Raw genomic sequence first — 13,027 nt, 5'->3', positions numbered from 1 at the left:
AACAATTTGGGTGCTTGAGACTGCCCCAAATCTGGGAAGCTTGCATCTTGAGAACTTCAGCCCAACAGCAAAGACAATCCAATATAGCCTGCTAAAGGGCACCTTTAAGACTCTAGGAACAACAGTTAGTTTTCTCTCTTCTGCTTCATTTGCTTTTTGTAGTGCCTGTAGGGAAGAAACAACGTGTCATTGTTGTTTGTTCCCATGAAGATGGCAATGTGACATTGCCGAAATATAGGAGGTATTTATTAAAGTTTCTTTTAATTATTATTCTAGTATACGTTGCACATTTCTTAAATAATTTAATAGTTAAAACATAAAAAATATGTGTTAATCAACTGTTTATGTCATTGGTAAGACTTCTGGTTAACAGTAGGTATTAGTAGTTAAGTTTTTGGGGGAGTCAAAAGTTATATGTGGATTTCTGACTCCATGGGGGGGTTAGCACCCTAACCCCCTACAGTATTGTTCAAGGGTCAACTGTATTAGTAAGTTTAAAGAGGCCTTGGAAATGGCACAATGTCTGACCCAATGCAATAAAAACCAGCACCTTTATCCTACATATACTTTGGTCAGTTACAGAGAAAAGACCTGAAATTCACAGGACTAGGTTATGATGATAGACATACACCACAGATTAAATCAACAAATCACATGTGACATTAATATTAATCATATTAATATTAATTTATTTATTATTATTATTAATATATTAATAATAATATTATCAATATTAATCATTTGAACAATACAACAATTAGTTTTGTTTTAGGAATCATTCTTCTTTATGATTGTAATTTAATAAATAACTATATTCTAGGAAGAACACCAAGGAGCAAGAAAGTGGAAGAATAAAGAACTATGTAGTCATACTGGATCTAATTAATATCTATTTATTTTCTTTCTCTCTTTCCACGTGTTATTCAACTCTGGCTGGATGGATTTCACTGAAATTCTAATGAAAATTGAAAAGATTCAAAAATTTTCTCTATCTGGAATCCTTAGAAATTTTTAAGCATTCCAGACAGAGAAATTTCTGAAGTTATTAAAATGGTTCCACTGAACCATTTGAAGATGTAAAATTTGACAAAATGTTTTTAAAAGTATACAGAATAACTCTTCTGTGACTTATGCACAATTTTTTGAAAAGATGTGAAGTTAAATTTAGAAATTTAGACCACAGAATAAGCAAAGCTAATATAGTGGGGAGTCAGCAGAATAATCTGATAACATTTGATACATAAAACTAATATGTTAAAAATCATTTAATTTTCTTGACCAAAAAGATCTGGAATGACTTTTAATGGAATTATATTGATGAAGTGCATATAATAAACAAGTATGTTATACCAACTAGTTTCACCAACTAAGGCTGTTGGGATCTTCAGGGTACATAACTGATGTAAGGCACTAAAAAGTAAAAAACTGTTACAAACTATAATCAACCGATTCCAATTATATTAAACAAAGAACAGAGCGCACACAATACATGCAATAGAGCATGCATGATATCACTTGTTGTTATTTAGGAACGTTATATAGTTGGCACTATAATTCAGTTCTGGCGAATTGAGGGATCCAATGGGTAGCCCCCTTTCTCCATCTTGTGCTGATCTCTTTATGGAGGATTTTGAAAGTAAAATCTTATCTCAAACAGACCCTAAACCCACAGTATGGTGGAGATACGTGAACCATATCTTTATCATTTGGAACCACACAAAAAAGGACATGTTTGACTTTCTTAACAAAATCAACTCTCTACACCACACAATCAAATTCACTCTACAACTTGAAAAAGATAACCAATTATCATTTCTGGACACTTTAATTAAGAAGCTTCCGAATGCTGGTATCAACCTCTCAGTTTACCGCAAGCCTACCAATACAGGACGTTATTTACATTTCACTTCCTGCCACCACATTTCTCAAACTTAGTATTGTACACATGTTGAAGAACCGTGCCTCTCTTCTTACAACAGATCAACAACACCTCCAGGAAGAACTATCCCTGATATCCACCAACCTTACCATAAATGGATTTCCTCAAAGACTTGTCCACAAGATACTTTTCTCTGAACCCCGACAAAGACAACAAGATGATATACGTTATATTTCTACCATCATCATTCCATACTTAGGGACAATTTCCAATAAGACTGCTAGACTCCTTAGACCACATAAAATAAGAGTGGCCTTTAAACCTACAGAATTAGACAATTCTTATCTGGAAGACCATCATTAGATCCCTCAACTCGCCAGAACTGAATTATAGTGCCAACTATAGAACGTTCCTAAATAACAACAAGTGATATCATGCACGCTCTATGCATGTATTGTACGCGCTCTGTTCTTTGTTTGAAGTCATTCCAGATAAAACTAATATGTTCCCTTCAGTTCAATTTAAGTTTCAATGGATAATTTTTATTGAGAAAATTGATTCAAAAGAATTACAATAATTCTGCTAGAGCTATGTAATCTGATGGAACTAGTCTGACTTTTCATTTACTTTACAGTAATGAGACCAAATGTTTCTAAACATAAAATAGATTTATTGAAATAACCTATATAACTGAACAAGTTTAGTAAGTAATCGAATTTGCATCATCAGGGATACAAGACTTGCATAAAAATGAGCAGGAAAAAAAATTAATCACACACAACAGATGTTATAAGAACTTCGACATTATTACATATAAACAAAGTGGCAAAAAATAAAAAATAAAAATAAATAAAAGGTACATTAACTAATGTGCAAGTGTTAGAACAATGCTAGTTGTTACTGTCATGTTCTGTAATAATGCACATTATATTCTTGTTTGCAGTTGTTAGATTTTTGATAAATGCAGACCAAACTTGATATAGGATATTTGTTAGATTGTATGGGGGTATGGAGCATTTCTAAGGTTTCTTTAAATTTTCCTATAAAACATTTATGATCAATATATGGCATTTCTATTTCTTTCCAAACTACTTGGTGCCTGCATTTGTTGTGTGGAAGGCTAATCCTGATTTGTGCTTTCTTTTTCAAAGTATCTGAGGAAGAAATAAGATTGATCTTTTTTAGTATAAAGAAAGCCAATCACAACTGGAAGATTCTTACATACCACTTCACACCACCATCCATTACAAAAGATAGGCATGATAAAAATATTACAGGACAGAGCCTACAGCATTTCCAGTATCACAAAAAAGGAATGAAGAATTGTGTTATCTGAAACATGCTCTCATCCTCAATGGGTATAAACTGAAGACAATTAACAAAATTCTTGATATGCCTCAAACAGCTCCTTAAAATAAACAGGATTTCAAAAATGCAATTACATCACCTTACCTCAAGAATCTTGCTTCATGATTACAATGTTAAAGTGTTTTTCCCCCTAATGTATGGGATTTTAAAGTTTTTAAATCCACCAAAACTCTTACATTCTCCTATAAAAAACAGGTGTATACAAAATTCATTGCTCTTGTGGCCTGGAGAGATATATGTCTTAACACGTAAAAGACATTGATCAAAAAAAAAAAAGCAGACATCACACCAAATGACATATCATCCAACAAGTTGAGTTTATGCCAAACAGGAGTTGTCAGAATCGTTTACTTTAAAATAACTTAAAGTGAAATAATAAAGGGAATATAACAAGCATCAGTGTTTTATTTAGTAGACCTGGAAAAGACATACAACATAGTACCAAGAGAAAATCTTTTTAAATGCTACAAATGGAACACTATTGACATACTTTTGATATAAAAGACAAGGATCCACACTTATTCATTTATGGATCATATTATGAACAAAAGCAGTATTATTATGACACCTCCAAGGAGTCTAAAGTTTCATCATGGCAGGGCTCTCTACTCCTCCACCCCGCTACACACACACACACCTGTCTCCCACACTATTAAATTTTCCTACTACACACACAACTACCACCAACACCATCGCTACCACCAACAGTATTTTTTGTCTGTAAATTGCATGTGCTCCAATGGCCAACTTGGCTGTACATGGGATGAAAAACCTGAGTTTCTGGTAGAAGAAATCCTGCTACCTCCATATGAGATTGGCTAACTCACCATCAAATGAAAAAGCTCATGTAGAGATCCCTCTCATGATGATGAGAATGGAAGGGTGAAATATAACATCATTCTTCTAACTGTGATAGAGGTACTTATTAAACATCAAAATTGGACATGTTAATCTCAGGTCTTTATGCAGATGATGTTATACTTCTAAATAAATCTAGATTGAGGCTTTAAGATTCTTCATCAGCATTGTCTTTACTTTTGACTTCTCCAAGCGACTTTTTTTTTCGGATGCCCCTCTTCTGGTGGTCCACTCAGCACTCTGTAGCTTTGTTTCGGGCTCATACTCAAAACACCAAGTTTCATCACCAGTAACGATTGTTTCAAGGAAGTTTTAATGAGGTCCTTGCAGTGTTCAATTCAATACATTTTTTTGGTAGTCGGTCAACTTGTGGGGAACAAATCGTGAATTCAATTTATGAAGGCCCAAACGCTTGGTCAAAATGTTGTGCACAGTTGATTTTGGAATCCCCAATTCATCTTCGATCAATCTCACGGACGATTTTGAGTTTTCTTTGATGAAATCACGCACTTTTTGGATGTTAACTTCGCTCAGTCCAGTGTTTGGAAGGCCCGGCTTTTCGTCGTCCTCAAGCATCTCACGGCTACTTTGCAATCACTTAAACCACTCGTAAACTTGAGTATGGGATAAGCATTCATCAAGTATGATTTTTTTGACTCATTTGATGAGTGTCGGTAAAACGTTTACCAAGTTTAACACAAAAGTCAATCACAGCTCTCTGTTTGAAACTCATTTTCTGACCGTTCGTCAAAACACTGTCACTCTTGGCACTATAACTCGGCTTCTAATGAAACAAATGCCATAAACAGTTGACACAACACTAATGAAGGTTGCCACTTTCGACAACAAAAGGATACAGCAGGTGACGCCACTAGTTCCTTCCATTTTCGAAAAGTTCGGTTTCTTTTTGGACAGAGGGTGTAGACACAAACAAGCAGTGTTAGTTGCAGGGGTTCTGAACACTAAGTACACAGCCTGGAATAGCAAAACTACCAACTGAAATAGGAGAACCCTCAGTGACTTTGCTGCTGCCAGGAATGTCGCGATTCTAGAACCTCCTGAATCCATATACTACAGTGTGGCAGGACTTGCTGATTTCCTTGATGTAGCAATACTAACAAAATATTGCTCAGTAGTATCAAATAACTGCAATTGAGGCCCTCATCTCTGACCACAAGCTGGTTTTACAACATGAAAATATCCCAGATTTGCTCCCAACTGTCAACTGGACAAAACTAACAACTGCTCTATTTTCATTTCCATAAATTTGCAACCATTCAATTTCTACACAGAACACTAAGAGGAAGCTTCATGGAAAAGTAGAGATAAATGATGACATTCACAGAAAAAACAATGTCAAAAATACCATTAGAAACTTAAGAAATAATACAAAAATTGTTACTTATTTTTCATTGGAATGCCTTAGAATATCTTCTATATTCTAAGGTCTAACTTGCATTGATTTTTCTATAATTTGATCTTCCAATTAAGGTTTGTGAAAGATTAGGTTTCACTAAACTTTTCTTCCATTCTTACTGTTCATAAATGTGTAAGTAAATAAACCAAGGCGTTGAAGTTACTTAAACAGAATAGTAAAAAAGTTCAAAAATATATATCTGTGTGTAGTTTAAGCATATAATACAGAGTATGATTTGATCAGTTAAGTTCCAAACTGCCACTGTCATTCACACAGTGATTAAGTGAATATCCAATAATGAGGCAAAGTGGAGGTCTCTCTTCATTATCTAGCTCTAACCCCTCAGTTATAGCAAAACAGATATTTAAAGCAAAAATGACTTTTTTAATAACCAAAATGGCAAATCTACTGAAGATTTAAAATAAACGAACAACAAGAAGAAAGCTGCTGATAAAAAGTGGTAACCTTACAGTACCAAGGTACTTATCTATGTACTTGGTACAGAGATTGAATAATAATGGAAAATGTTGATTATCATCATCAAATTCCTGCCATGTCCCCACAAGGGGTGTACAGGATATTATAGTACTACATGAAAAAATTATATCATTACTAACTTCCTATCTACAATTTTCCTCCAAATCAGTCTGTTACTTGTCAAGACTCCAACATTATCAGATCTTATATTTCTATCGTCTAAGGCACTTTGTACCGTATCAATCCACCTATATCTTGGTCTTCCTCTGGGTCGTTTTGCTGCCAACCTGGCAGAGAACACTTGTTTTGATAATCTTTCCTCACCCATTCTGTTTAGGTGACCATACCACCTGAGATTAGCTCTGCTAACGCATTCCTGGATGCTGACAATGTCAAGTTCTTTCCTAATATCTCATTTTTAATATGATATTGCCATTGATGCCATCTGTTTCACGCCTATAATCTTTCTCAGGACTCTCATATCTGCGGTGTCTAGTCTTTAGTCAAGTGTTTTACTTCTGACCCAGCTCTCAGGTCCATAAGTTAAAACTGGTTTGAAAACTGTCTTGTATACAGCTAATTTAGTGTTCCGACTAATTTCTCTTATTCCATATGAATTTATTCAATTGACTTCCCACCATACCAGCTTTGCTGATTCTGTTGTCTATTTCTATATTTAATTTACCATCTTCAGTAAAAATCGTGCATAAGTAACTGAAATGTTTTACATGTTCCACAGGTTCTCTATTCACAACACAGTTGACATTTTCAATGATTCTGACTATTTTCATTGTCTTTTTATTGCTGACCTTCATACCATATCTATTACAACAGCTATTTAATTTAGTCAGAGAATCTTGCAGACTTGTAGTGGATTTATTTAGAAGTATAACATCATCCGCATAAAGCAAAGAACTGACATTAAGATCTCCAATTTTGATATCATGTTTAATACCACTTTCCTTCATAACGTGATCCATATAGATAATGAATAACAAAGGGGATAATGTACATCCTTGATTTAACATTAAACCATCTTCCTGTACTTCCTTCAATTCTAACTGCTGACTTACAACTCAAATAAAGACTAAGTATTGCTTGATATAATGCCCCATTGACACCATATAACTGCAGCGTATTGAATAGCTTCTCTCTTGGAACCTTGTCATATGCCTTTTCCAAATCGACAAAACTTAAATACAAATCTTTGTTATATTCCCATGCTTTCTCGACTATTTGTCGTAAAGTGAAGATCTGATCCTGACAGCCTCTATTTGGCCTGAATCCAGCTTGTTCTTCACCAAGCTTTTCTTCCACAATTCTTCTCAACCGTTTCTCAAGTATATTTGCATAGATCTTGCCAGGAACACTCAGTAGGGAAATACCTCTAATTCTCACATTCAGTTTTATTTCCCTTTTTATATATGGGAACTATGAGAGCTCTACTCCAATCATCGGGAATTCGTCCTTCTGTCCAGGCTTTCTGAACTATGCAGTGCAGCCACTGTAGGACTCTTATACCACCATACTTCAGCATTTCTGGTCGAATATCATCTACTCCTGCTGCCTTTCCACATTTCAAGCCTTTGATGGCTTTTTCTACTTCAAGTATGGATATGTATTCCTGACTGCATGCCTGGTCAGTGTTTTTTACCACTGTGCTGTCATCACTGCTTGTTTCATTTAGCAGTTTTTCAAAGTAATTACTCCATACTTCAAGGATATCTTTTTCTCCTGTTTTCATGTCACCTTTATCATCTCTAACTCCTTTTACAGCACTCTTTCTTCCATTCCTAAGCTTCTTCAACAACCCTCCAGAATATTTTGCCACCTTCTTGATATTTATTTTCTATATTCTTGCCAAAGTCCTCCCATGACTTTTGTTTAGCTAGTTTTACACAGTGTTTAGCATTCTTGCATTTGTCTCTATATTCTCTAAGAGCACAAGCTGACTTGTTTGAAAGGAACTTTTGATATGCTTTCTTCTTTTCTTTCACTGCCTGTTTAACTTCTTGTGTCCACCAGGGAGTTCTGATTTTTTTAACCTTGCAGACAATCTCACCACATGCCTCTCTGGCAGAATCAACCAATGTTTTCTTCAGAGTTTGCCACTGCATCTCCAAGGTTTGATTCCTGTTCTCAAACTCTTTCATTTTTTCTTCAATAATCTTTGTGTATTTTAGTCTACAGTTCACATCTGAGAGCTGCTCAACTTTTATTCGCTTTAAAACTTTCTTACATGTTATTCTTTTCAATATGAAATTCAATTTTATCCTGCTCAAGACTAAATAGTGATCGCTACCAATTTCAAATCCTCTGTACACTCTGGTGTCCTGCACCAGGGAGAAAACATCACTATCAACAATAACATAGTCAATGAGACTTTTCTTATTCCTAGCCTCTTCTCTCCATGTGAATTTGTGCACATTTTTATGTTGGAACATGGTGTTAGTAATAACCAGTCCATGTCCTGAGCAGAAATCCAACAGATATTTGCCATTATTATTAGCTTTGCTCTTTTCTCCAAATTTTCCCAAAATATTTTTGTATGTCTCACAATCATTTCCTACTCTGCTATTTAGATCCACAACAAGGACAAACTTTTCATTTTTTCATTGTGTCAGTTGCTTTTTCTAAAGCCTGAAAAAATTCCTCCACTTCTACCTTAGTAGAACCTTCTGTGGGACCATAGGCACAAATAAGTCTCATTGTCCAGTTCCCCATTCTCATATTTGCCCACATTACTCTACTTGAGACTGACTGCCATTCAAGAAGATTAGCCTCGTATTTTGTGTTGAATACTATGGCTACTCCTCCTTTTCCTTGATTGTCATTGCCTGAATATAACATTTTGTATTTATTGCTCAGAAAGATCTCACCAGTTTTGGTCATTTTTGTTTCAGTCACCCCTATTATGTCGATCTATTACTTATCTAATTCCTCAGCTAGCTCCATTTCTTTGCCATTCAGGCTTCTTACGTTGATAGTACCAATCTTTAACTCTGGTGATGTTGAGTTGGGGTTTGTTTTCAGATTTGTTCCAGTAGCTGACTTTTCGCTGTTCGCCCTGGTTCCCTGGCGAAAACAACGGGGGCCTTGTTTAACCGGGCAACGCCCCAGCCGGAATGAAATTTTGTCATGTTGTACCATCATTTTTTATTTTGGTTTAACCAATAAGAATACAATTTGGTCGGCTAAATTCCAAATTACCAGCCCATCCTCGTTCGTTTAGTATCCAAAAAAAGTAGATACCCAACAGGGTGCACCACGAGAAGGTGAGGATTGGACATTAGGTCAGAAGCCTTGTTCGGTTTTCTGCATTCCTTTAAAGGCTATGTGGAGGTCTCCTCTCAGTTATACAGCTTTGACCCTTAAACACCCCAATGTTGATTGTTAATATTTTTAATCTACTGTCCTTAATACCACTAATTATACAATGAAAGAGGACAAGCAAATCATTACCAGCAAAGATCTTCAGCTATCAAATCTACGATGTGCCCAGTTTGACCTAGTGAATAGGATCTCTACTCTCTAACCTATAAGACCACAGGAGCAAATACAGATGTAAGATGGATGTTTGTGAATCACTTTAGGTGCTAGGTGAATTTCAGTGCTCAGTGTGAGCACATCACTCCGCTTACTTGGAAGTCTGAATTAAGATAGTCTCCTTTAGCTTGGCAAAAAATTCCATACTCTGTCTTTAGAGCAGGATTAAGGATCACTATTCATGATACTGGGGATCAACTGATTTACAAGGCTTTTTAAGCAAGTCAGATCACTTACAAAAACACAACTACATTTTTCAATCCTTGATGATGAATGCCATATTTTACTGGTCATATTATGGTGGTAAAATAAATACTATTATGGTGGCTTGTATAATGAAAGACATGCAAGCATTATAAAGTCAGAATATACATACCAGAAATCTTTCAAAAATGAAACAGAAGAGAGAGAAGTCTTTGAGAGATATCGCCAAACACAAAAATGATCTATTATTAACAATTATATGTACTTACAATGCCCCGATACATCTTCATGTTTTCTTGTCTGGCTGCAGTTGATATTTCAACCTGTCTGCTGGGGCTCTTTCCAGATTTTACTAAATCTGAAGTCAATAAATGGAATCCTGAGAAGTCTGATGACAGTTAATTTTTTTTTTAAAGTTAATGTGCATTTTAAAAATATTTATTAAAATTTCATTAAAATACAAAGTTGATTAAAGTACAATAAGTTGATTACATTAATTTCCTAACACCTATGAGGAGACTTAAATCTTGCTTTTGATCTTCAGCTGCAAATTTTTGATGTTGCATCTGATTACTGTTTATTATTAATAATGGCATTTATTTATGTTTGAGCATGTTATTTATGTTTATAAAAGAGCAAATTGTTTTTGCTCTTTTTTGCTAAAAAAAATAAATATGCAAATTCTAAGATCAATGTGTAGCAGACTAGCTGTTATCAAAAGGCAACTCTCCATATCAAGAAATGGAAAAGCATAGAGTTTCAGCTGTAATAATCAGGAGAAAACATCTTGCTGGATAGAAAAAAAAAATGTTAGTGTTATCTGTTACTTCCGTCTCAAGACTTGCTGGTAGTGTGGAGGAGGGGAAGCAACACAATCTACCACCTAATGCCAATTGCATTGCTCTTAAAATGAAGGGACTTGTACCAGGTAGGTTACTAATTATATATTAATAATTTTTTACATGATTAAATAATCTGCAATTTCTTTTATTGTGATCTTATGTTAATATCTAATGCCCTTTGTGCAGCATTATATAAGATAATAAGATAATTGCGCGTCACACATGCTAGTGTTGTGACGAGAAGTAGCTGTGTATACGAAAAGTGTATTTTTTTTCTAAAATATATTGTGTAGAATTGTATAACAGTACTTTTGTGTGATAGTCAGATTGGATATAATCATTGTATTGTGGTATTATGTTTTAAAAGTGTTCGACTCAGTTGTTATCTTGACTTATGTGGAAGTGCTAGTTAATGTTATAAAAATGGCGGCAGTGGCAGCAAAGAAGCACATGCCAGAAGTAGTGAAGGTCTCAACTCGTAGATCAAGTTTTTCCCCTGGAATTTCTGCAGTGGATAAGATGCAACACATTTTACGTATGTATCCAAAAACGTTAAAGGTTTATGGAGTTTTAGTTCGAACGATAAAAAAGAAAGGATTATAATATGTGAGAAGTGCGATGAAAGGCTAGGATGTTCCAAAAATGAGAACAGTGTTACCAGGAATAATCAGAAAAGGGACGGAAGTGCTTGCGATGGTAATAATACAAGTGATGTGGAAGAGCTTAGGCAAGAGTTAATGAAAATGAGAAGTCAGGTTACGTGTATCGAGGAGAAAATGGAACATTTAAAGAAGAGCATAACTAATGTAAATGACAAGGAAGTTAATAAGAAGAAACAAGTATCTAAGGATGATAGGATTGTTTTATATGGTGACTCAATCATTAAAGGTGTGGTAAAAAATAAAATGCACAAGATATGTTTTACAGGTGGTACAATAAAACAAATATCAGATGCCATTTGTGCCTCGCCACCACTACCACTAGAATTAGTGGTAGTGGGGGCGGGGCACAAATGACTTCAATAGTGAGACAAAGAATGTGGAAAACGATCTGAAGAAGTTGCAGGAAGTGAAGGATAATAGCGTCATTGGGAAAGTGGTTAGTTTGTTGCCCAGATATGACAGTAGTGAGCCGAGGAGAGCAATGATACTGAATAGCAAGAAGACTGAATTGCATCAGGTGGAGAGTGTACAATTTGTGAATGTATGGAATGAATTCGAAGGGAAGCTAGAATGGTTCGAAGCTGATGCATTTGAATGGGTTTGATGTTATCATTTGGAGAGATTGTTGTTTACTTAGAGTACACAGGATACATATAAAATTAGTAACACTAAGGATCAGAGAGAGGTTGAGAAGCAGGTTGCAGAAGGAAGTGATTATAGCAGAGCAAAGTGATGCAGTACAAAATGTTGGGGATGATAAGAATATAATTCTTAGGTCAAGGTCAAAATGGTCAAAGGTACTGACAAAGCTAAAGCACTGTCAGTACCCTTGACCATTTTGTTTAATTTGAGTCTCGGGTCTGGGTTAGTCCCGAGGGGGATGGAAAGAGGGGAAAATAGTTCCACTGCATAAAGGTGGTTCCAAGACTGCTGTTGTAAATTACCGACCGATTAGCATATCAGGAATCATTGTCAAGGTCTTAGAGAAATTAGTCAAGAAAAGAATACAGGATTGGATAGATGAAAATGGGATATTGTATGGGGGACAACATGGTTTTCTGAAGGGTAGATCATGCCTCAGTAACTTGCTCACGTTTTATAACACAGTGACGGCTGAACTGGATACGGGTAATGGGTTTACAGTAATACTACTGGACCTTGCCAAGGCTTTTGATAGGATACCACATAGAACCCTAATCAGTAAACTGGAGCAGATGGGGATAGATATAGGGTTGGTGAGATGGATAGGAGGGTGGTTGAAGGAGAGATACCAGAGAGTGGTTTATTCAGGAGTGGAGTCTAAAAGACGGCTTGTGATTAATGGAGTGCCACAGGGCTCTGTTCTTGGACCACTGCTTTTCAATTTGTTCATCAATGATATAGGAAAGGATTTGAGAGGAAGTGTTCACTTGTCTGCTGATGATGCAAAGTTGGGTAGAGCAATTATGAGTGCACAGGATGTCAAAATTTTACAGGATGATTTGGATAGTTTGGAGGGCTGGGCTAGGAAAAATGGATGTCAATTTAATGTGCCAAAGTGTAAGGTTATGCACTTTGGGGTGAAAAGAATAGCAGCAGTATATCGCATTGGTGGAACCGTACTCTAGGAGATTGATGAGGCCAGGGATTTGGGAGTGTTGGTGGATAGGGAATTGAAGTTTAGGGGGCACATTGCAAAAGTGACTAAAATAGCTCACCAAATCACTTGGCTTCTGAAAAATACTTTAACATGCAGAGACAAACAAGTTGTTGTTCCTCTGTATCGAGCCTTGAT

The 13,027-nt window shown here is 35.7% G+C and overlaps 1 protein-coding gene across 6 annotated transcripts in view; it reads right to left on the bottom strand.

Annotated features, from left to right (window-relative positions):
* Positions 1–13,027, bottom strand: part of RtGEF (Rho-type guanine nucleotide exchange factor) — a 334,719-nt gene that overhangs the window by 293,220 nt on the left and 28,472 nt on the right. For 5 of the 6 annotated variants that reach the window (XM_090411130.1, XM_090411129.1, XM_090411131.1 and 2 more), the window contains exon 4: positions 10,019–10,128. In XM_090411130.1, the coding sequence (XP_090267256.1) occupies positions 10,019–10,128 (110 nt within the window). The remainder of the gene's footprint in view (positions 1–10,018; positions 10,129–13,027) is intronic. The other variant, XM_090411132.1, reaches the window with a different exon arrangement.

Source organism: Typopeltis vanoorti, chromosome 21, assembly GCF_054136105.1.
Source record: "Typopeltis vanoorti isolate ZY-2024b chromosome 21, IOZ_Tvanoo_1.0, whole genome shotgun sequence".
NCBI classification, from domain to species: Eukaryota; Metazoa; Arthropoda; class Arachnida; order Uropygi; family Thelyphonidae; genus Typopeltis; species Typopeltis vanoorti.
Note: the sequence above shows the minus strand (reverse complement) of the source record. Positions and strands in the feature narration are given on the sequence as shown.